Source organism: Mytilus trossulus, chromosome 7, assembly GCF_036588685.1.
Source record: "Mytilus trossulus isolate FHL-02 chromosome 7, PNRI_Mtr1.1.1.hap1, whole genome shotgun sequence".
Taxonomy (NCBI): domain Eukaryota; kingdom Metazoa; phylum Mollusca; class Bivalvia; order Mytilida; family Mytilidae; genus Mytilus; species Mytilus trossulus.
In genome coordinates, this window is record NC_086379.1 from 6,261,344 (window position 1) to 6,288,550 (window position 27,207).

Below are 27,207 nucleotides of genomic sequence, written 5' to 3' on the forward strand. Positions count from 1 at the left end.
TTTAATTAATTTAGCGACTGCATATCAACGACAAGTGTGTATAATTAGATTGCTTGACAATCCGATACATTTGCTGCAGAATAGTCGACGCTTGACAATCCGATACATTTGCTGCAGAATAGTTGACGTTTGACACTCAGATACATTCACTGCAGAATAGTTGACGGGTTTGATGAAGTAAATGCTTTTGGATGAAAATCTAGTTAATACTCATATATTGATTTGTGGCTAGCAGAATGTCATAATAATATGCTGAAAATTAATTGCATGGATGGTTCGTTTCTGTGATTTCAACGCAAAATAAATAAATGGATGCATGAATGGGTGAACAGATGAATAAATAAATAAATTATTAACTTTGAAGTATGAATGAATATAGTGATGAACAATTTATCAGCAACATAATATTCAAGATAAATACTAGTAAATATGGTCATTTTCTGCTTTTCCATTCTACATTTAGATTGGTTGAATGATGTGTGTTTGCCTAAACGTCCAGTGACAAATATTTGTTAACGCATATTAAGATCGAGACAAACAAAATTTTCTATCCAAAAAGTTTTTTTTTTAAAGGGTAAACTGTGACTAGAAGCTAGAAATTTTGGCTGCCTCTTAAAAACCGTATAGGACAGACTATGTTGGTTGTACAGGCACATACGGACCTTTGCCTCATTGCAAATAGATACGAAGATTTGGTATGACTGGCTATGAGACAACTCTTCATCCAAGTCACAATTTGTAAAAGTAAACCATTATAGGTCAAAGTACGGGCTAAACAAAGTTTGTTTTACATCGCGATGACCGTGAGGTATTGTTTTATAGATAGTTGTCTTTCGTTTTTGACTGATAATTGATCGCATAAATACGCGGACATTATCGAGTGCAAAATATCATTCTTTATCGTTTGTTAGAAATTCATTTCTTCATTCAATACTCCTACAATTTTTTAAGAACATAAATTAATGATATGAAAATGTTTTTTCTTTTAAACATATTTGATGTATACAAGTAAAAAATCATCTAGTCACGACGGCAGATCTCATATTGATGGCTAATCAGTCATGTAGGCAGATCTCAAACTTGTGGCTAGGCTAACATAGTCACGGAGGCAGATCTAAGACTGGTGGCTAACCTATTCATGGAGGCAAATACTAGACTGGTGGCCAACCTACATTAGTCACGGAGGCAGATCTCAGACTGGTGGCTAACCTAGTCACGAAGGCAGATCAAAGACTGGTGGCTAATCTAGTCACGGAGGCAGATCTCAGACTGGTGGCTAACCCAGTCACTGAGGCAGATCTCAGGCTGGTGGCCTAACTACATTAATCACGTAGGCGGATCTCAGACTTATGGCTAACATAGTCATAGAGACAGATCTCAAACTGGAGCCTAACCTAGTCACGGAGGCAGATCTCAGACTGGTGGCTAACCTAGTCACGGAGGCAGATCTCAGACTTATGGCTAACCTAGTCACGGAGGCAGATATCAGACTGGTGGCTAACCTAGTCACGGAGGCAGATCTCAGACTGGTGGCTAACTTTGTCACGGAGGCAGATCTCAGACTTATGGCTAACCTAGTCACGGAGGCAGATCTCAGACTGGTTGTTAACCTAGTCATGAATGCAGATCTCAGACTGGTGGCTAACCTAGTCATGGAGGCAGATCTCAGACTGTTGGCTAACATAGTCATGGAAGCAGATCTCAGACTGGTGGCTAACCTAGTAAAGGAAACAGATCTCAGACTAGTGGCTAACCTAGTAATGGAAGCACATCTCTGACTGGTGGCTAACCTAGTCACGGAGGTAGATCTCAGACTGGTGGCTAACCTAGTCATAGAGGCATAACTCAGACTGTTGACTTACCTAGTCATGGAGGCAGATCTCAGACTGTTGGCTAACCTAGTCATGGAGGCAGATCTCAAACTGGTAGCTAACCTAGTAACTGAGGCAGGTCTTAGACTGGTTGCTAACCTACATGAGTCACCTAGGTAGATCGAAGATTGTTGGCTAACCTAGTCACGGAAGCAGATCACAGACTGGAGGCTAACTTAGTCATGGAGGCATATCTCAGACTGGTGGCTAACCTAGTCATGGAGGCAGATCTCAGACTGTTGACTTACCTAGTCATGGAGGCAGATCTCAGACTGTTGGCTAACCTAGTCATGGAGGCAGATCTCAAACTGGTAGCTAACCTAGTAACTGAGGCAGGTCTTAGATTGGTTGCTAACCTACATGAGTCACCTAGGTAGATCGAAGATTGTTGGCTAACCTAGTCACGGAGGCAGATCTCAGACTGGTGGCTTACCTAGTCATGGAAGCACATCTCAGACTAGTTGCTAACCTAGTCACGGAGGCAGATCTCATACTGGTGGCTAACCTAGTCATGGAGGCAGATCGCAGACTTGTGGCTAACCTAGTACCAGAGGTAGATCTCAGACTGGTGCCTTCTTAGTCATGGAGGCAGATACTAGACTGGTGGCTAACCTAGTAACAGAGGCAGATCTCAGACTGGTGGCTACTTAGTCATGGAGGCAGATCTCAGACTGGTGGCTAACTTAGTCATGGAGGCAGATCTCAGACTGTTGGCTAACCTAGTAATGAAAGCACATCTCAGACTGGTGGCTAACCTAGTCACGGAGGCAGATCTCAGACTGGTGGCTAACCTAGTCATGGAGGCAGATCTCAAACTAGTGGCGAACCTAGTCATGAAGGCAGATCTCAAACTGTTGGCTAACCCAGTCATGGAGGCAGATCACAAATTGGTGGCTTACCTAGTAACGGAGGCAGGTCTTAGACTGGTTGCTAACCTACATGAATCACCTAGGTAGATCGCAGATTGTTGGCTAACCTAGTCACGGAGGCAGATCTCAGACTGGTGGCTAAACTAGTCATAGAAGCACATCTCAGAGTAGAGGCTAACCTTGTCATAGAAGCTTTTCTCAGACTGGTGGCTAACCTAGTCACGGAGGCAGATCTCAGACTTATGGCTAACCTAGTCACGGAGGCAGATATCAGACTAGTGGCTAACCTAGTCTCGGAGGCAGATCTCAGACTGGTGGCTAACTTTGTCATGGAGGCAGATCTCAGACTTATGGCTAACCTAGTCACGGAGGCAGATCTCAGACTGGTTGTTAACCTAGTCATGAATGCAGATCTCAGACTTGTTGCTAACCTAGTCATGGAGGCAGATCTCAGACTGTTGGCTAACCTAGTCATGGAAGCAGATCTCAGACTGGTGGCTAACCTAGTAACGGAGGCAGGTCTTAGACTGGTTGCTAACCTACATAAGTCACCTAGGTATATCTCAGACTGTTGGCTAACCTAGTCACGGAAGCAGATCACAGACTGGAGGCTAACTTAGTCATGGAGGCAGATCTCAGACTGGTGGCTAACCTAGTAAAGGAAACAGATCTCAGACTAGTGGCTAACCTAGTAATGGAAGCACATCTCAGACTGGTGGCTAACCTAGTCACGGAGGTAGATCTCAGACTGGTGGCTAACCTAGTCATAGAGGCATAACTCAGACTGTTGACTTACCTAGTCACGAAGGCAGATCAAAGACTGGTGGCTAATCTAGTCACGGAGGCAGATCTCAGACTGGTGGCTAACCCAGTCACTGAGGCAGATCTCAGGCTGGTGGCCTAACTACATTAATCACGTTGGCGGATCTCAGACTTATGGCTAACATAGTCATAGAGACATATCTCAAACTGGAGCCTAACCTAGTCACGGAGGCAGATCTCAGACTGGTGGCTAACCTAGTCACGGAGGCAGATCTCAGACTTATGGCTAACCTAGTCACGGAGGCAGATCTCAGACTGGTTGTTAACCTAGTCATGAATGCAGATCTCAGACTTGTGGCTAACCTAGTCACGGAGGCAAATATCAGACTGGTGGCTAACCTAGTCACGGAGGCAGATCTCAGACTGGTGGCTAACTTTGTCACGGAAGCAGACCTAAGATTTATGGCTAACCTAGTCACGGAGGCAGATCTCAGACTGGTTGTTAACCTAGTCATGAATGCAGATCTCAGACTGGTGGCTAACCTAGTCATGGAGGCAGATCTCAGACTGTTGGCTAACCTAGTCATGGAAGCAGATCTCAGACTGGTGGCTAACCTAGTAACGGAGGCAGGTCTTAGACTGGTTGCTAACCTACATAAGTCACCTAGGTATATCTCAGACTGTTGGCTAACATAGTCACGGAAGCAGATCACAGACTGGAGGCTAACTTAGTCATGGAGGCAGATCTCAGACTGGTGGCTAACCTAGTAAAGGAAACAGATCTCAGACTAGTGGCTAACCTAGTAATGGAAGCACATCTCAGACTGGTGGCTAACCTAGTCATAGAGGCATAACTCAGACTGTTGACTTACCTAGTCATGGAGGCAGATCTCAGACTGTTGGCTAACCTAGTCATGGAGGCAGATCTCAAACTGGTAGCTAACCTAGTAACTGAGGCAGGTCTTAGACTGGTTGCTAACCTACATGAGTCACCTAGGTAGATCGAAGATTGTTGGCTAACCTAGTCACAGAAGCAGATCACAGACTGGAGGCTAACTAAGTCATGGAGGCATATCTCAGACTGGTGGCTAACCTAGTCATGGAGGCAGATCTCAGACTGTTGGCTAACCTAGTCATGGAGGCAGATCTCAAACTGGTAGCTAACCTAGTAACTGAGGCAGGTCTTAGACTGGTTGCTAACCTACATGAGTCACCTAGGTAGATCGAAGATTGTTGGCTAACCTAGTCACGGAAGCAGATCACAGACTGGAGGCTAACTTAGTCATGGAGGCAGATCTCAGACTTGACTTACCTAGTCATGGAGGCAGATCTCAGACTGTTGGCTAACCTAGTCATGGAGGCAGATCTCAATCTGGTAGCTAACCAAGTAACTGAGGCAGGTCTTAGACTGGTTGCTAACCTACATGAGTCACCTAGGTAGATCGAAGATTGTTGGCTAACCTAGTCACGGAGGCAGATCTCAGACTGGTGGCTTACCTAGTCATGAAGGCAGATCTCAGACTGTTGACTTACCTAGTCATGGAGGCAGATCTCAGACTGTTGGCTAACCTAGTCATGGAGGCAGATCTCAGACTGGAGGCTAACTTAGTCATGGAGGCAGATCTCAGACTGTTGACTTACCTAGTCATGGAGGCAGATCTCAGACTGTTGGCTAACCTAGTCATGGAGGCAGATCTCAAACTGGGAGCTAACCTAGTAACTGAGGAAGGTCTTAGACTGGTTGCTAACCTACATGAGTCACCTAGGTAGATCGAAGATTGTTGGCTAACCTAGTCACGGAAGCAGATCACAGACTGGAGGCTAACTTAGTCATGGAGGCAGATCTCAGACTGTTGACTTACCTAGTCATGGAGGCAGATCTCAGACTGTTGGCTAACCTAGTCATGGAGGCAGATCTCAAACTGGGAGCTAACCTAGTAACTGAGGCAGGTCTTAGACTGGTTGCTAACCTACATGAGTCACCTAGGTAGATCGAAGATTGTTGGCTAACCTAGTCACGGAAGCAGATCACAGACTGGAGGCTAACTTAGTCATGCAGGCAGATCTCAGACTGTTGACTTACCTAGTCATGGAGGCAGATCTCAGACTGTTGGCTAACCTAGTCATGGAGGCAGATCTCAAACTGGTAGCTAACCTAGAAACTGAGGCAGGTCTTAAACTGGTTGCTAACCTACATGAGTCACCTAGGTAGATCGCAGATTGTTGGCTAACCTAGTCACGGAGGCAGATCTCAGACTGGTGGCTAACCTAGTCATAGAAGCACATCTCAGAGTGGAGGCTAACCTTGTCATTGAAGCATTTCTCAGACTGGTGGCTAACCTAGTCACGGAGGCAGATCTCAGACGGGTGGCTTACCTTCATTAGTCACGGAGGCAGATCTCAGACTGTTGGCTAACCTAGTCACGGAGGCAGATCTCAGACTTATGGCTAACCTAGTCACGGAAGCAGATCTCAGACTGTTGGCTAACCTAGTCACGGAGGTAGATCTCAGACTGGAGGCTAACCTTGTCACGGAGGCAGATCGCAGACTGGTGGCTAACATATACTCACGAAGGCATATCAGTAAACAACCACTATGAAAAAATAGTAATGAAAGTCTGATAAAAACTGATAACGACATATTCCTAATTAAAAAGACGAAAGGAAACACTTACATCGGGAGTCCCATAAAACATAGAGTGAACACAGTACAAAATTTACATTTTAAAAGATCGGCAATTTCAGCCATATGCACCTTATTTGTTTAAACGAAAACGATTTTGGGAAATAACTTAAGCAACCAATGACGAGTTCCCTGACTTGAAACAGACTCCCAAAATGACAGACCTGTGTTTTTAATTTTTTATTATAATCTCTTTGATATCGATATAAAATATCCTTAAGCCGCTCATCTTCAGTTCCGGTACGATGCAAATGATAAATCTTATAAAGTTATCTGTGTACTGCGTTGTGGACGTTGAAAGTTTATAAGAAAGTTGAGAAATGTGAGGAGTCATGTCTATTTTGTTAATTTTGATTAGGAAAGAGTGATTCAGAAGAAGAATCATGTAATTTTGTGCTTTCTACGAAATGATGCATACCAGATGCTAAAAAAAACATTCAAATTGTGTTATTAGAGTCCAAACAATTCAACAAATAAAATTGTCGCAAGCGTATAGACTTGTCACTGACAATCTAAATGCAAATCGTAAAATATATAGCCTAAGTGCAATTTAAGCTTCTTTGTAGACGCAAAAATAAATCCTCAAGTAAAACGACTCTAAATAAGAAACACACTAGTACCCTCAATATTTAACACTGCGATATCATTTGACACGTTCGTTTATTCATTAATAAATCACTGAACTTTTTGAACAACTAAGGAGTTACTGGAATTCGTTAAAATAATAGATAAACTGTTTTTCCGTTCAATAATTGGACCAATATTCGGATTTTCTTAAATTCTCCGGTAGCTATCGTATAACTTAGAACATAGAAACTTGTTGAACGCTGCAGTAGGGGTCCGCTGACTGCATAAGAGGGAACCGGCTCCAGTCATTTTTTCAGAGATTCCCTGAATCCCCTCCTAAATCAGCATCTGAGTTGAGACTTATAAGAAATTACAAAAGAGATAAAATCTAAAAATTTCAAATCCATTTTCATAACCATGTACAGTAAAGAAGCGGGAAAATTGAAAACTTATAATTAGTACCATTGTCTTGCATTTTTATCTTTCCCGATATATAATTGGAGTCTATGATCAAGGTCGTTACACAAGATATACATAGGGGAAACCTTATCTATAGTTCCATGCGTTTTGATTTAGAACGGGATCAATTTTATTAACCATAAAAGTTTTTAATAAATTGTATCTGCGTTATTCCGGTCTATACTAGTCAAAGCAAAGTATAACAATATCGGTACAATTGTCCTCATTTTGATCTTTGCCGATAATTATAATAGTCTTTGGTGATGGGTCGTAAAACATTTTTTTGGGAAGCCCTATCCGGGTCATTTTAAAAAAAAACATGCAAATTTCGATGAAAGGATATTTGGAAAAGTTATGTCATTGGTTAAAACATTTAAATGTGTCTCTCTGGAATCTGCTCAATTCTATAGTATGGTAGCAACTATATTCAGAAATATGCAATGAGAACAATGAAGAGTTCCTTCAATTTTATCAATTTTAGGTCATCCTTTGATAAAATTGTGTTTATGGTTTTACCTTCATTTATTCACGCCATTATTGTTAAATATCAAACAACTATGGTGGCAAGTTAAGGCCATTTCGCGTTTTCGCTCCAGTCATGCTTCAGAGATACCATAAAATCTCCACCTAAATCAGCATCTGAGCTTGAATATTTTTTTCATGTAGTTTGATTTTCAGGGTGCCGCAGAAGATTAAAAAAAGAGATTAATCCAATTTCATAATCATGTGCAGTGGTAAAGAAGCGGGGAAATTAAAAATCTGATAATAAGTACCATTGTCTTGCATTTTGACATTATTCGATTATAATCGAAGATCGTAAAACAAAATGTATGCAGGGGAAACCTTTAATTACAGTTCTCACTTGTCTTGGAAAATATTGCGTTTTAGTATAGAACGGGATCAATGTTACAATATTAATCATAAGATTGTTAGTTTTTAATAAATTGTATCTGCGTTATACCAGTCTATACCGGTCAAAGCAAAGTATAACAATTAGTACAATTGTCTTGCAATTTGATCTTTAGTTATCGACAATTATTGAGTCTGTGGTGAAGGTTGTAAAACATATGTAGCTGAAGACTGCATCTGTTGTTTTTAATTTTTATAGAAAGTATAAAGTTTTATAATTATTACTGTGTCACTTATACATCCTTTGATTTCATGTTCGGCTTTGTGCGTTCCTAATGAAGGTAAATCCAGAAAAGAACTTCTGACGAATGAATTTTATAACTTTTTGTTTTCATTTAACAGCACTGGGTCGTTTCCTCTACAAATGCGGTATCAGTCCCTGGTGGTATCATGGGTCGATTCCTCTGGCAAGTGGAGTATCAGGCCCGATGGTATCATGGGTCGATTCATTTGGCAAGTGGAGTATCAGGCCCGATGGTATCATGGGTCGATTCATCTGCAAGTGGAATATCAGCCCCCGATGGTTTCATGGGTCAATTTCTCTGCAAGTGATGTATCAGTCCCCGATGGTATCATGGATCGATTCTTCTGGCAAGTGGAGTATCAGTCCCTGATGGTATCATAAGTCGATTCCTCTGGCAAGTGGAGTATCAGTCCCCGATGGTATCATGGGTCGATTCCTCTGGCAAGTGGAGTATCAGTCCCCGATGGTATCATGGGTCGATTCCTCTGGCAAGTGGAGTATCAGTCCCCGATGGTATCATAAGCCGATTCCTCTAGCAAGTGGAGTATCAGTCCCCTATGGTATCATGGGTCGATTCCTCTGGCAAGTAGAGTATCAGTCCTCGATGGTATCATGGGTCGATTCCTCTGGCAAATGGGATATCACTCCCCGGTGGTATCATGGGTCGATTCCTCTGGCAAGTGAAGTATCAGTCCCTGATGGTATCATGGGTCGATTCCTAGATGTAAGTGGAGTATCAGTCCCCGATAGAATCACGGGTCGATTCCTAGATGCAAGTGGAGTATCAGTCACCGATGGTATCATGGGTCGATTCCTCTGCAAGTGGAGTATCAGTCCCCGATGGTATCATGGGTCGATTCCTCTGGCAAGTTGAGTATCAATCCCCGATGGTATCATCAGCTCAGTAGTCAGTGATTTAGTACTGACAGGATTTTATAACAAAACTTTCTTAAATTATCCGTTGATAAATTTAGAAACTATAAAGAGACTCAAGTTGCAGGGGCGGATGCAGGAATTTTCGAAAGGGGGGTGCTAACCCAGGGCAAAGGGGGGGGTGCAAAACATATGTCCCGATACAAATGCATTGATCGGCAAAAATAAAGGGGGGGTGCGCACCCCCCGGAACCCCCCCTCTGGATCCGCCACTGAGTTGCAACTTCCTCAGACAAAATTTGTTTATGTTCTTTTGTCAAAAAACATGTAGCTCTTTGACTGCTTCGGTTCTTGAATATCTCTGTATTATAAAAAAAAATCAGTTGTTAGCGTTCCTGATGAAGATAAATTCATAACGCATCAGTTTATAATGTGTTCTCACCCCTCTTTTCAGCTCACCGGGCTTATGCCATTTCTTGGCGTCCGTCCTCGCCTGTCGTCTGTCATCGTAAACTATTTCAAAAGTCTTCTCCCTTGGGCCAAATACCTTCAATTTTTAACTAAATGTTACTTATGGTATCTATGTTATGTTATCTAGTTTATGTATTGTATCCGAAGTTTTGGTCCATCGACAAACATGACCGCCATGGCTAAAAATAGAACATAGGGGGCAAATGCAGTTTCTGGCTTATATCTAAAAAACAAAGCTTTTAGAGGAAATCTGACATGGGGTAAGATTGTTCAATTGGTCAAAATCTATCGGCACTGAAATTATCAGACAAATCGAACAACACATTGTTGGGTGGCTGCCACCGAATTGGTAGTTTTAACAAAAGTTTGCAGTTTTTTTGTTATTATCTTGAATAATATTATATAGAGATTAATACATGGCATTTTCCATATAAGCCTGGGTATCATCCCGAGACCCCCATATCAGCCCGAGACTTAAGGAGTTATTGCCCTTTAAAGACAACTTTACACAATTTGTTCATCAAGTTTGATAACATTTAAAATTCTTCTCCTCTGAAATATAGGTGAACGATTCAGGCTCTTGAGAGCCTCTTGTTTCAATTAAGCGATCAATGTGTTGCATGAAATAAAACCATAAAACCTGTATGAATTATTAGTTATGATCTGCATTATACCGGAATACACTAGTCAAGTAAATGATAGTACTTGCAACGAAATCTCAAAAAGAAATTAATACATAAACCTTTCTTAGAACGAATTGGAAACTAAAATGGATATATATATTCGGTATAGGATTATCATATTTAACTGTTTTTTAACAGGTCAGAGCTTAATACAGTGTCAAGAACAATACCTATTCTCAGATACACTTCGCTTAAAAATAACATTGATGCGTCACTTTTAGATTACAGAACGAGTGTTAAATTCAAATTTTCGAAACATGTACCCAGATAAAAATTGGCTATCCACGATTCATACAGACGTAATTTACAGACAGTTAAATCGAGTTTTAAAATGATACTTTTTGTGAAGACAATTATCAAATTCAGGTGATGAACGTTAGTTTGTATATATGTTCCGGACCATATGAGTATTTGGACCATACACGTATGGTCATGACCATATGCGTATACTCATATGGTTATTAACGGGTCGGAGTATTTTGACCATATAGGTATTTTATTTTCATACATTCTTGCAGGTAGGCTTATGGTGACATTTACTTCCACACTATATTTAAAACGCAGTATATATTACACGAAGAGTCGACAAATAAGTAGTAGGAGCTTTTAATCATCAATATATTTTGCATTGTCGTAAGATTTTGTAACATATATTTACTTTACATTCATACGACTGTGTTCCTGCAAAACTATGTATAAGTGTGCTTAAAGTCCAAGTAGCTACATGTAGTTCCTTAGTATATTGATTAATTGATATGTGTTTAACGTCCAGAGGCACATATCACATGCATCGTTATATTGATGGTGTTCTTGTTAATATTGTTTCGGGATTTGTTTATGAGATCCCCCACCCCACCCCTTTTCAAATCTAGAAAGTGAAATTTACGGAAAAAACGTCTTCCATTTTCTTAGATTGAATGATATCTAATGTATATCTATCATATCCCTTTTTCTTGTTATGAATTTCACATCAAAACCAATATGTATGACAAAAGACAAGATTTTTTTCAAAAAATCAAACTTCCCTTACTTGACTCATGACTAATTTTGCTATACCTGAGAAATGCAGATTATGCATATTTTTTCTTTTTTTTATGGCCTAAGGAAAGATAGGTTATAAAGTGATTTAAACATATCACAATTATGTAACTATTTTAAGATTAAGAATTGTTTGACATGTTTTATGTAAATGTTCCGTTAATGTAAGGCTTTTTGTGGTTTATTTTACCGATGGGTGTTAAAATCTTTTTTTATGCCCACATGTCTAAAGACTAACACCTGGCTACTTTATTCTGATGAAAATTCTTTAAACCGATTGACAATTTTCTCTGGCTGTTACTTGATTTATAACGCAACAGTACTAAAATTCAATAATAAACGCTCTTTTGGAAAGTTTTAATTTTATTAAAAGCTGATTCTCTGCCTTGCAAAGATACAGGTTAGAGCCAAAGAGATAAAGGACACGAAACCAGTCTAGATTTGATTACTTTGGTTCAAATTCAAAGTTTGAAATGGTACTAGGATACTACTAGCAACTGTTCCAGGCAATAGTAACCTTAAAATATGTGTTCGATCTTTAGATCATACCTGTTAATATGTTTATCCAAATATTTTATCAGCTTTTGTCCCGAAACTTTTAGTTCCTCTTGAAGATTATTCCTTAACGATTTGATATTCCTAACAGGAACTTTATTACTAGTATATATTGGAATTTCATTTACAGTCATTGAATATGATAATAGCTCGTAACATCGACTTAATGTAAGAAATCAACTTCAATATCTTGTAATGTTAAGTTAATTCGACTGTTGGTTGACTACAAGTCCCCAGAGATATTACTTACCTTGTCCAGAAAACAGTGGACGTTCTGTTTGATATTCAAGATTTTAATTCAATTTTTTTTTTATCAAATTCGGTGTCATTTGGGTTTTTTTCCGTTCTCTTTATGTAAACTGACGTTAATTGCTGTTATACTAACTTTGTTTTATAAATCTAGGTTGATTGCTGTTCTATTTACTTCAATATTTGTTTCGAGTTTCTCTAGGGAGATACAAACTTTAGAAAATGATGCATCAGATCTTTATTACTGCTATGATAAGATCCACTGTTAAAATGTCCGGTAATTCTATATTATTAAAACGCCGTTAATGCCGCTGTTAGTGAAAAGAATCCTCTAAGGGTATCCTTATATGATCGTTAGCAGTTCTTGTGTACTGGCATAATATTGATAATATCTAAAGATATGGTCCGGTTATTCCTTTATTGTGTAAATCAAAAGAAAAAAAGACACACACAGAATCAAAATGATATACTATTAAACAAAATTTTTGTTTTAATATTCTTCAATTTGTAATTTTTGGAAACCTATGTTGCCTTCGAAATGAATCAATTTGGGTGCCACTGCTTAGATTCGCGGATATAATATGTATTTAGTACTTAATCATATAAGCTTCATAATTGAATAGTATTTACAAAAGTATATTAATATCACATATTGTACATGTAAATTTAAACAGGCTGAAAAATTCAGGATTCTGATGTTCAATAGTTGTCGTTTGTTGATGTGAATCAAAATTGTTTCTCGTTTTTTTTTTTTTTTTTTTTTTTATAAATTAAACCTGTGGTTTTTTTGTTTGTAAATAATAAAATATCGGGGACCTTTATAGCTAGCTGTTCGGTGTGAGCCAATGCTCTGTGTAGCAGACCGTACCTTGACTCATAATGGTTTACTTTTATAAATCGTTACTTGAATGGAGAGTTGTCTCCTTGGCACTCATACCACATCTTCTATATCTATATTGGGCAATGGCATAATCAAATCTTTATTCACCACACACCCTATGAATATCTGTTGATAGTAAGACACAATAGCGCATACCGGTATTATAAAAGTTTATGTACAAAAATGCATCGAACAATGTTCTTTATCAACATGATTTTTTTTTAAAGGAAAGTCAAAGTTTTACTTATGATAAAAATAAAAATACGAGGTTGTGTGGTGTGTTGATTGTTTATGTGTTACATATTTGTTTTTCGTTCACTTTTTGTAAATATTTTTTTTATATTTAGCTAAAAAAAAGATAGTTGTGACTCTTGATATTAAAGGCCTCAATATCAAAATGTTAAACAATTCAAACGAGAAAACTAACAACCTAATTGATGTACAATCAAATATCGAAAAACAAATATAACACAGCAATAAACGACAACTACTGAATTGCAGCCAGGCTCCTGACTTAGGACAGGCACATACATTATGTGACAGATTTCAACATGTTAGCAGGATCTAAATCCTTCCCCTAACCTATTAGTTATAGTTCAAAGCCAATAACAACTAACAAAAAATCATGCATCTAAAGACTAAATAGTCGGGATTTTAAAAACAAACTGCAGGCTCCTGACTTCGGACAGACACATGCATACAGAATGTGGCGAGGTAAAACAAGTGCAGATCTGAGAGTACTTGCAGTTACTGACAGCTTGTTCAATTTGTATAGGAAGATATGGTGTGAGTGCCAATGAGACAACTCTCCACCCAAATAACAATTTGAAAAAGTAAACCATTATAAGTCAATGTACGGCCTTCAACACGGAGCCTTGGCTTACACCGAACAAGCTATAAAGGGCCCCAAAATTACTAGTGTAAAACCATTCAAACGGGAAAACCAACGGTCTATATAAAAAAAAAGATGTGGTATGATTGCCAATGAGACAACTATCCACAAAAGACCAAAATGACACAAACATTAACAATTATAGGTCACCGTACGGCCTTCAACAATGAGCAAAGCCCATACCGCATATAGTCAGCTATAAAAGGCCCCGATTAGACAATGTAAAACAATTGAAGCGAGACAACTAACTAATCTATGTAAAAAAAACGAGAAACGAGAAGCACGTATGAATTACATAAACAAACGACAACTACTGTACAAATTTGCAACCATTTACAGCGGGATTAAACTTTTAAATGGTACCAAACCTTCTCCCTGTTCTGAAACTATAGTATAACATCACAACATAGGAAAACACACGATAAAATATCAATCGATATAATGAAGGCTTAACTCATTAAAAAAAACTACTTTCAACTAATAAAATAAATCATGCATCTAATACTAAAAGTTTATTTGAGAACAGTTTGATTGTGTTGGTTTGATTTTTTTTGCAAGAGATTTATGCATTTGTATTTTATATAGTTTGATCGAACACTTTAAGTAGAAACAATGCAAGTAATATTCGCATTGAAATTGTTATCAAATGTGTATATTGATACATTCGGATTTGGTTTCAAGCACCGCCGAGAAGATTTAGTTTTTAATTTGCGTGAGAGAATCTAATTAACTGGTTTATCTAAATGGTCATCGTGACATATGACGTGTCGCAGTAAAAGTTTGTATTACTTTATTACATACTTGTTTGTATTTACTGTAATTAAGATTATAACACAATGTTGACTGCTGTAACCCAAATTTTCACATTTTCATATTGTGTCTGTTTGTTTTGTTCACAAATCGTTGTCAATATAATGGAATTTTATACGACTCTAATACAAGTGAGAGGTTTAGCTAGCTATAAAACCAGGTTTAATCCACCATTTTGTACATAAGAAAATGCCTGTACAAAGTCAGGAATATGACAGATGTTATCTATTCGTTTGATGTGTTTGAGCTTTTGATTTTGCCATTAGATTAGGAACTTTCCGTTTTAAATTTTCCTCGAAGTTCGGTAATTTTGTGATTTTACTTTTCTCTACTGTTGTTGTTTACTACTGTTACATGTGTTAGTCCCCAAGACATCAATAACAAGGAAGTCAGTGTTTTGTACTATTGTATATTTTTTTTTATAAATTCAAATCTAGCTAAAGTTAAGTTAATTCTCCCGATTCACAAATGTTCTTTAAGCATTTTTTTATTTCATTGTTGCTCAGCTTTCCAAATAATCGATGACATGTTTATTTTGATAATTAAGAATTTCAAACAACGAAAAAGTAAGATTTGCAAAATCATGAGGTTCAGTCTCCTCCGCAAGCAATTTATAGTTTCGGTTTTAATTCTATCAATAACGGGAATTTGTTTAATGCTGTACGTTTAACTACTGACTAGTTCATACTGCGGGTGAATTAAACTTGGAATGCTATTGCGATCGCCATGGTTCTCAATTTTGACTTTGATAAAAGCGTTATTACTAATCTGAAGTATTCAAAGAGAGATAAGTCATGGCTTATGATAAAAAAATCTTCGTAAACCGTTATGGAAATATTATAAATTCAGTAGAAGAGAGCGAATCGAGCCCGGCGGTTCGAAATGTTCTTATATTGTGCTGGAAGTACCAATGCATCTATTTTATATTTTATTGGAAATCTTACCACTTATACACTTAGTTAAAATTGGCTACTCTGGTTTTCGTTAATTCGTCAAGCCGAGGTTATTGAGCTTTTTGTGTATCACTGAGCGTCTGTCTTTCGTAACTTTTTTCAAGTGGTTTCTCCTATTCACTTAAACAATTAAAACCGAACTTGACACGATAATGTATTGGGTCTTTGGGTATCAAGATTAGTAAAAATTACAACACAAACACTAAAGTTGCTTCCACTAAGTGACTACTGAAGTTATACTGCATCTTGAAAAGACATGGCGTATAAATGCAATTCATACCCCCCCTTAAAAAACCAAAAAAAAACCAACAAAACACATGAAAAAAAATAACTGATCAGCGCTTTTATTGTTGCTCTTCATATCTAAGTCATTTCGAGGTTTCTTTATTCCAACATCAGCCGATGATAAAGTCAATGCTTGTATTCAAAATTCAGTCACGCCATCATTTTTATGGAATTGATTAGGGGCGTCATTGATTTTTAAAGATACTTAATCATTTAATCATTGACACATTTTGTGTATTTTGAGATCGTCCCTCGGTTTAAAGAAATCCGATTATCCCTACGAACAAAAGACAAAAATGTAACATATATCCTAGCGTCTATTGTAATATTTTAAAACACTATTCATTGATACGATTAAAGGCGTAAATGTTTCCGCTTAAAAATCTGTGTATTAAATTTTACTATTTTTACATGACTATAAATTCAAGTTGAGTTGGAATGTCATTCAAACTGTCGTGACAGACTACATGTGATCAAATGCATTTCTTTCCAATAAAAGGTGATTCAATCCCTGCCCCCTCCCCCCCCCCTGGATCCTCCAATCAATATTACGTTTAAATAGTGAAATGTCCTTATGACCTTTCTGTTGTGATATTAGTGATCACATTGATCCTATCGTGTACAAAAAGTAATTGTTTTAACAAAAGTAAAGATTTGCATTAATTACTGTATTATTACATGAGTAATACATGAAAGTATAATTGCTAATTATTTATAAGTTTAGATTTTACTGATTCCAAACTGAACAGTTGAAAATAAAAAATCTTATTTAATATATTCATATTAAATTCAAAAGACAGAAGACAGAACAAGGCAATATAGAGTACCAGCTGCCAACACGCGATAACAAGAGTAACACTAAATTTTGTTATCTCAAATATCGTAATATCATTTATTTCAATCCTATTACCTGTAAGACTCTTGAGAACTTACTTAAAAATAATTCATTATCAGTGAGTAAATGTAATATAAAAAATAAAATTATATAAACGTAAACGAAAAGACCACATGTACTTCTTTTGATCAGACTTTTCGCTTTTCATCATCCCCCTTTTTTCCTCAAGGGAATAGTTAGCCAAGAATTATGGATATACTAGCAGTAACTTAAAAAGTTCGAGTTTTTAAATTATTCAAAGTTCAATTCACCCCAGCAGTATAAGATAGTCAATAGTAAAGTACAAATGTATAAGTGGATTGATTGCAGCTAGCTTAATGTCTAGTGGCATATATTTAAACATATTCTTGATGATTTGAGGGTTTGAGCTGTACTTCTTTAACCATTACAGCTTTGTCACAGAAAAATTCTCAAACCTTGGGTTTATAAAAATTAATCGTATGAACATAAACATTGAAGCCAAATCTGACAATATTTTCTACTTCATTTCACGAAATTCTGCGTTTAAAATTTAAATTCATTACCGTATATTTGATTTTAAAACAACACTAACAAACATCAAAATCACATTTGAAAAATAATATATATACCCACAGACACATACACTATCTGTTGTTCCTGTTGGGATATGAATTTGGCAATAAAGAAAGGGAGAGAAGAATAATATGAGACGAACACCATTTATTATTAAATTTATCGTCATTTTTATGATGTTCGATTTCTAATATTAACACATCGTCCACTGGAGATACTCATGGACCTACGACTTCCTTCATCAAAAATAGACTATTTTCTTAAATTTAATGAGGAAGCTTTTTGCAGTTAAGCCCTGTTTAATTGTTTTGATGTCAGTCAGTATAACGTATGACTGCATACATTGTACGACGAACGCCTAAAATGGTACAAACTTAAACAAAATTTTATGTAATAGCTCGTAAATATCAATGAAATTGATTTATAATAAATAATGAAAGACATTCCAATCGCACTATAGTACAGGTAAATAATTACTTAAATCATAATTCAACGCTTATTGTCGCTTTTACCTTTTGAGAAAGTCCCTTGATTGCTTTTAACACAGGTATTAATAGGTAAACCGGTTGACAGTATAGGTTTTTCTTTACTCATTATTTAGAAATGGCCGCTCCCAGTACGAGCTGAGACTTGTGGTCACAATTTTCGAAAATTTTCGTTTTTCTTCCATTATTTGACAACAGGAATTATTGTATAATTTCAAAAATGGGTAAACATATGTGTGCTATTGCGGTGTCTGTTTTCTTCATGATTTCAGCTTTAGCTTTGACTTTGATTAGCATATATTTTGATTATTGGTATGAAGTTGATGCTGTAAATAATAGTAATACAACGATCAAAAACACATTTTCTTTTCGATATGGAATGTGGAGAAAGTGTTACCTTTATGAAGTACCGGCAGGTATGTATACAAATATTTAAGGTTAATTAATGTTTAAAAAATTAAGTCATTAAACTATAATGCCTTTTAGGGGCGGATCCAGCCATTTATAAAAGGGGGTTCTAAACCCAGGATAAAAGGGGGTCCAACTATATGACCCCATTAAAATGCGTTGATTGTCAAAAAGGGGGGTTCATTCCAACTCCCGCACCCCCCCCCCCTTTTTTTTTGATTCGCCATGCACTGCTTTTACATATTTGTACTGAAATGTATACAATTATTTGTATGTGATAAAGAATTTATTTGATACAGAAAGTTTCACTTTATTTACGTGGGATGTGAATAACGGATTTGTAAGAGGATGAATGTTTCATTTTCACATTTACAGCGATTATGATAATTTAATTTCAAATTTAAGATTCAAGTCACGAATTTTAAGACCCTTATAATTTCTAATAAATATTTGAGTATCAATATAAAGGAATGTTTTTGATCGTCTGTATTTTTTAAATATAATATTTCTTTTTTATTTCTACGAAGAGGATTTTGTTCTATTCTAATAACATTGAGATTTAAATAAAGCAATTCTTACTGTTTACTTTTAAGACTAAAATTCATGTAGACACACCCATTTTGAAAGTTTGTTCAACTTAAAATAAATGTCAACATTGGTATTAACGAATATTGAAAGAAAAAATAACAATATCTTCAACAGTTCTGAAAGATGATACACTGTACGTGAAAGTTAAAACCCTGGATTTGTATAGTATCACTTCAGTATACAAATTCTTGATCAGACATACATTGCATCAATGCCCCCCCACACCCAAACCCAATTTAGATTGTATCGACTCAGTTTGAGTGTTATGTTTACAAGATTTCTTACTAACAAAGTTAACAATAAACAGTTTTGTCAGATTTCCTTTGTTGTATACAATACCCTGTATACGTGTAATTTGCAAACCAGTGTAATTATAGGTTATTGTGGAGGAGAATGATTAATTACAGGTAGTTTGACTTTACAGGTAAAAACAGTTGACAGAAAAAAACGTATTCTTTAATAAATTTGTGGTTAGACATAAGTAAGATATGCATTAATTTGCAGTTGGAACAGACAAGTGCACTTTATGAAACATGTTATTTATAAAGTCATTAACGACAAAATGTTCTATTTCCTACTTTTTATACATGTATTTTGTAAATAAACGTATGGTGTTAAACATGCATTGTTTTACATTTACGTATGTTGTTATTTGCGTATGTACTTGTACCGATCTTGACCATCTATAAACATTCTCCTACATGCTGAAATAATTCCAAACAAAACATCATAGAAGTCTGTTGTAATATGAAAAGGGGTGAATGGGTATTTGAGTAGGTACAAAATAGAAATAAAGTGTTTTGTCAATATTATGTGTTCGATGCTCAAACTCCAAATTTTGAGACCCAAGATTGTATAAATATATTATTATATATAAGGTACAAATAGAACTTTTCACAATGAATGAAAAGTAGATTTAATCTTTTGTATGAAACTAACATGATGATGACATATCAAAAATAAAATATCACGGTAAATGAATATATGCAGAGCCTTTTAAAAGTACGATGCGTGAATCGGTACGACAGTCGCAAAAATGGAATCATTGTACATTGAATGAAGACACAGTAGATACTAATACCCCAAAACAAACAAAGCATACAAGGGAAAAAACGTGGTCAAAAGAAAGAAAGAGAAAACCAGACAAATGGATGGAGAGTTTTCTTATTGGCCACTCAAACCTCACACTCACATCTTATATATTATATCTATTAAAAGTACGATGCGTGAATCGGTACGACAGTCGCAAAAATGAAATCCTTGTACATTGAATGAAGACACAGTAGATACCAATACCCCAAAACAAACAAAACATACAAGGAGAAATCACCGTGGTCAAAAGAAAGAAAGAAAAAACAGACAAATGGATGGAGAGTTTTCTCATTGGCCACTCAAACCTCACACTCACATCTTATTATATCTATTAAAAGTACGATGCGTGAATCGGTACGACAGTCGCAAAAATGGAATCATTGTACATTGAATGAAGACACAGTAGATAACAATACCCCAAAACAAACAAAAGCATACAAGGGGAAAAACCGTGGTCAAAAGAAAGAAAGAGAAAACTAGACAAATAGATGGAGAGTTTTCTTATTGGCCACTCAAACCTCACACTCACATCAGTTATTATATCTATTAAAAGTACGATGCGTGAATCGGTACGACAGTCGCAAAAATTGAATTATTGTACATTGAATGAAGACACAGTAGATACCAATACCCCAAAACAAACAAAGCATACAAGGGGAAAAACCCGTGGTCAAAAGAAAGAAAGAGAAAACTAAACAAATGGATGGAGAGTTTTCTTATTGGCCACTCAAACCTCACACTCACATCTTATTATATTTCTTAAAAGTACGATGCGTGAATCGGTACGACAGTCGCAAAAATGAAATCCTTGTACATTGAATAAAGACACAGTAGATACCAATACCCCAAAACAAACAAAACATACAAGGGGAAAAACCGTGGTCAAAAGAAAGAAAGAGAAAACTAGACAAATGGATTGAGAGTTTTCTCATTGGCCACTCAATCCACAATTTATTATATTTATTAACACCAGTCCACAAACAAAATGTATCGAATAATCAAATTAGAAGCTGATGCTGTCTTTATCTGATGATCTTCAATGTGTTACACTTCTTATACTTTTCAGCCGAAGAAAGAGTGAGATATGAGAAATGTGTGTATACGTACGAAGATTTGATTCCAAGGAAAGACCCAGAGGATTCCGATGGTATTAGATACCTACGTAAGTATATATGTGCAATAGTCATAGAACATATATTTCGTATAAAGCCGTTTTCTCCTTAAAATTCAATAACATATTATGTTGGTTCAGAGTTCTGACATATTCTCTGTTTAACATAAACAATCCGAACTCAAGAAAGTCTCTTTTATTATATACATAAAGAGACCCCTTTCACGGTTTGATATATATACTAATATGGAAAAGGGGGGGGGGGGTAATATTATGGTGTCTGAATGAATTTACACATACAATGTATGTTACGCATCATAGTGTAGGGAATCCTTGACAATGACTTGAATAGGTGGTGGTTATCAATAGAAAACTGTGGAAAAATGATAATAAAAGGGGTACTTCAGTGACAGTAAGTCAGGTGATATGCATGTAAACATTCTGTAAGACTGAGTAATACAATTATACGTACATTAGTAGGTATCTTTAAAATATTGGGACATTTTCATCTCCAGCATGTATATGGTCGTGAACATTTAGTATATGGAGCAACTTATACAAAAGAAAACAAGAACGTAAATGGGATGCGAAGTGTGGACAAAGTGCAACGTTGTCTTCAAGTTAAGAACTCTTGCAACAACTCTTTGAGGAGTCTGGTGTGGGGTTATTTCAATGGCAATCGTATTTTCCAGATCTTATTTAATCGAGTTATTACGTAATTTGTAATGTATGAAATGTTCTGTTGTGGTCAGTAATCAAACAACAAACAATCAAACCTCTATAGTACATATAATCCGCAACTATTAACATAGACAATCTGGTCATTCAGCGAACTAGTTCATTTTGAGTTTAAACTTTTCACTGGTATATGAGCCGGGGGATACTAAAACACAAGAAAAGCCTTTATTTACTTGTCACTATCAGAGGTGTTCCGCCCTTCCACTTTTTTCAGTGTACCTCTACGTCACTGCTTCTAATACTTTGTTGAACATATTTCCCTTCTTAGTTATGCTTTAGACACATACTGTTAAAGATTGTCACTGGTAAAAAAAAACCTGTCTGTCTGTATTTAAACGATCCTTGTCATCCAAAGGATGAATCATCCACGAAAATGAATTCCGAAATTTGAGGTCAAACATTGAACATTCAATTATAAATGTTATAAAACATACAATCATGTTTCATTTTAGATTTAGAGAGATCATGGGTAGGATTGTTAATAACATGTGGAGCAATACAGATATTTGCAGTGTTAACAATGATTTGTGGATTGTGGCCATGTAGAAAGAATCCAAAGCGGTCATCTATATACTTAGCCAGTGCTATTCTGTTCTTATTTGCAGGTAATTAACAATATTCTTTTTTGATAGAACTTAAGTTCTAGTAGGTTTTTCTATATAGATTGGATTTGAATACATTAAGCATATTTACCTACGGAAAAGTATATTCACAGCGGAAAACGTCGCTATTGTTATATTAAAATCGTTAAATATGTTCACATGGATTTGCTAAAAAAAAATGGTCATTTTACATACAATTCTCTCTGGCATATAACTCTCTCAGAATATGGAATAAAACAAGCATACTGTCTTTTGTTTCGATAAATATTAAAAACTCAATAAAACCACATATTTACCTAATCAGGACAGTTTTGTTTATTATAATATATTAGTACATGATATATAAAAAAAGAAGATGTGGTATGATTGCCAATGATCTAGTACATGATAGTCTAGTTAATAACAGATGCATACATACATGTACATTGACATTGAATAGTACTTAAGAAGCAAACAGAGATTTTGACATGAATTATCTAGATTAGAAAAAAAAGAAATGTTTATCAATTGATATATATGTGAAGTGTTTGTTAACGCCCTTCTCACTTTTAGAGGCATTTTCTTCTTAACATTTAATGTGGATAGAGAGCCACGCTTCCTGTCACCTTACAGCGTAACAACAACTCGAGGTGTCCTTAGTTACTACTCTTTCAAACATAACACTAAGTCTAGTATTTTTTTCTTTGACAGTCCTAATTTCTATTTTTATCAATTTGAGTATGCTAAATGTTGTTATCTAGATCGATCGAAGCCACATCGACTAAATTTTCTAATATTTAAATCCAAAATGTTAAATACCGAAAACCATTACAATACTCTTTAAAATAACGAAACATATATTCAGTGCATATAAAGAATATTCTTAAGTGTACATATATATAAGTATAAAAAAAGAGGATTTGGTATGATTGCCAATGAGACAGCTAGCTCTCCGCAGAAAATAAATGACACAGAAATTAACAATTATAGGTCCTCATACGGCCTTCAACAATGAGCAAAGCCCATTCCTCATATTCATTACAAAACGCCCCGAAATGAAAAAAGATTAAATCAGTCAAACGAGAAAACTAACGGCCTAATTTATGAACAACAAAATGAAAGAAAGTATTTGAAAGATTCTTATTTTTGAGATAGGTACAATGATTTTAATTTTTATTTATTATTTCAGCAATGGCAGGTGTAGCAAGTAACGTATGCTTCATGGCTTTACGAGATTTGGACGAGAATAAAAACTATATTTATCCTGCAAAAACAGAGATAAAATATGACTGGACATTCATGACGTCATGGGTTGGAACTGGACTGTGCTTTATTTTAGCCTTTATGTATATATGTCTATTATGTGTGGACTATGATGATGTCAATGAAACTGGCAAATATTCAACATTCTCAGAATAGATCTCGCCTAAGTTCGGCAAAGTATAACCAGTACTTATAATACTCTATGTGGATATAGGACGAGTGTACATGTCCACAGACTATTTGCTTACTTAAATGTGAATCTCGATAATTGTTGTTGTCAAATTGCATTCATTTTTAAATCACATTGTACCAATGCTCAAACAATTTTAACATGTAATTTTACCTTTTAAGATTTACGTTTTGGTATGCGTGCAATTTGCATGACTTTTATGTGCAGTAAAGTTAAGTTTAAAAATTATTTTTTAACCTGAGTTCATAAAATATAAGCGGTGTCGGGTGTCAACGAAATACATGTATTGTATTACAGAAGAAGTGATTCATTAACAATTTTGTAACTGTTACAGTCCGACAACGCGTATGGTAAATTTATAACATCACTAGGATAAACATCACAACTGCCAAAGATGCCAAGCAGCCGGGCAACCAACAATGACTATACAAATATTCATATTTTAACATGAATTATCATTTCACACGAGTTTATAACTTGACCAAAGACTAACTAAACAGTATTATCTTACCTTTTATAAAATAAATACCTTATAGACTTTTTAAACGAAAACGCTATATATGATCCATAGGAAAGCAATACACATTAAGATTGTCGCAGTGACCTTTTATTACACGTTTAAGAAGTTGAACTGTCACTGTGAACTTTTTGCTTACTTGGGAAATAGAGATGTGTATGGTTATAAATTATATACAATTACCACCAAACAGATTTACGATATATTTTGCATGGATTTTTTCTTATAAAAATAATGTATCTTTAAATCGAGTTGATCAGTGTATATACTACTTATACTTATACAAATCGGCGTGGAAAAAACAATGATAGGCGGCGGAGAAAACAGGGTAGGGTGGGTAGACAACTGGGGTAGAATCTTTCTAAGTCATGCGATTGAACAATTCCATATTCTAGTCCACCATTTTAGTATCATGTTGGCCATATAGAATATAATATTGTAAAAGATGCATATGAGTTACAACCCGAATTGATAGAAAACAGCAGTATCGTGAAATCCTATGATGTCGCTAATTCAAATAATATTTACCTAAATGTATTTTATTTTATTTTTAAGTTGTACGAAGCAATATACATACATATACATGTGAAAATGTTTGATTTTGTTTATCATCATATATATGCACTAATTTAACTTTATATATATTTTCATTAAAATTTTAAAATAAAAGTGTAAATCTTAGATAGACATTTTATTTTAAATATTCTAGCCCGTAGCTTAGTTGGCATGTCTCGAATAAATTAAACTTTAAAATTACATAAACGAGTTTTACCTGATGACTTTCGATTGACAACTTCAGACGAGAATCTTTTAAGGCGATATTTGTTTTTGATAAGATATTAAAGTTGTCATCGCTTTAATTTTGGATTTTAAATGAGAAAATGAAGTTCAATTAGCGTGACTCAGTGACCATACATGTAATTGATATAAAATTCAAAGTTCCGATTTGGTCATTTAATACTGCGGTCTAATTGTCGCATTAATGGGGGTACAGCTTAAATGCTCAGCCGTTATCTCTATAGCTTGTAGAATGGGCCTTTTAAAAATCTTAAGCTATTAAAAGAGAGCTTTTACAATTCGTACATTGCTAATCCTACGGCTGGGTTAAGTGTTTATTTTAAATGTATGTATATATGAACAAGTTATATTATATTATATCTAGTTAGTAGAAAGAGACTTTTAACACAAATACTACCATAATTACTTCTCGGTTGGTCATATGTATTATAAACCAAAAGTATAGATATAAAGAATAAAGAATATAGGGCCACACAAATAAAATATTAAAAAAATGAAAGCCGTGGTGTAGTGGTTAGCACATTGGAATACTAACACAAAACTTCCTGGTTCGATCCCTGTTGTGGGGTAACAATTTCTGGGACGGCATTTTCGACTCTCCTTTGACATCATTTGCGAGTATGGTCTTGAGAAACAATGATAGTCCGTCGGAAGGGGACGATAAATGACTGACCCGTGTTAAGAGAGAGACAGACCTCTTGCACGTAAAAGACACCCTGGTAGTTTTTTTTTTAAAAGTAGTCCAATGCCGCTACAAGGCAACACTGGCACCCGCAAAGTGGAAAGGGATTAGTTGCAATAAAATTGAGAAAGGAAATGGGACATGTGTCAAAGCGACAATAACACGACCATAGAGCAAATAACTAGTTTCCCAATCCAGTATAAATAAATGTGTTTAAACAGAGGAGTAACAGTACAACATATGAACAAACTGGAAAAAAATCGGCTAGAAATGGCTTGGCTCATCAGATGATCACGAAACGCAAAAAAAAAATAAATTTAAAAGTGACAGATCCAAGATTATTCTTAGTTGATGAAAGATTTGGTATAATTGCCAGTAATAAGACTATACATTGGTAGTTAAGATATGAAGCAGACTAATAAAATTGTATCTGCGATTTCTTTTATTTTAAGTTCGATTCTGGATATCCCTATATACAGAAGCTATCGTATGACATCTTTTCTATTCAGAGAGGTTTCGAATATTAATTTACCTTTATATAAAACGCAACGTAATTGAACCCTGTAGGGTTGATGATATGATGGTAATATTTAAAATGAAAAAAACAACAATTAAAAAATAAAATGAAATATGTTGATGACAAACATGCGTAATGAACTACACAGACAGTCAATGTCTACTCTCCGCAGGGCTTTGAATATTCATCAAATGTAGCAACAAATTAACAACAAAAGATCAAAGAAACAAGCTGATTTTTTTCTTTTCAATTTATCTTATGTTTTGGAATACATGTGTGACTGGGTTACTTCCCTCAGTACGTGTAGTAGCTACCAGTAGCCAGCCGTAAGAGGAAAACCATTTCAAATTCTGCTGGGGGCCGGGAGGATTTATTTTGGATCGGTTATTGATTTTGGTAAACTTGGAGGACAGGTTATCTATTTTCTGCACTATTGAAGCAAGATTCAAAATTATGTTTTCGACATCCATCATTCGTTCTCAACATCCATCTTTCGTTCTCAACATCCATCATTCGTTCTCAACATCCCTCATTCGTTCTCAACATCCATCATTCGTTCTCAGCATTCAACATTCGTTTTCTAACATTCGACTACAACATTTAACATTTGTTTTGTTCATTGAACATTTGTTTTCAACATTGAACATTTGTTTTCAACATTTAACATTCGATTTCAGCATTCAACATTAATTTTCAACATTCAACATTCGCTTTCAAGTATTAACATTCGATTTTAACTTTCAACATTTGATTTC

At 35.7% G+C, this 27,207-nt stretch overlaps 1 protein-coding gene across 1 annotated transcript; it reads left to right on the plus strand.

The window, feature by feature from the left end:
• Window positions 1-18,050: 18,050 nt before the first annotated feature.
• Window positions 18,051-26,371, plus strand: LOC134724542 (uncharacterized). The gene is made up of 4 exons (XM_063587630.1): window positions 18,051-18,383; window positions 21,122-21,217; window positions 22,357-22,509; window positions 23,675-26,371. The coding sequence occupies exons 1-4, from the start codon at window positions 18,188-18,190 to the stop codon at window positions 23,902-23,904; spliced, it is 675 nt and encodes a 224-aa protein (XP_063443700.1). The 5' UTR covers window positions 18,051-18,187; the 3' UTR covers window positions 23,905-26,371.
• Window positions 26,372-27,207: the final 836 nt, after the last annotated feature.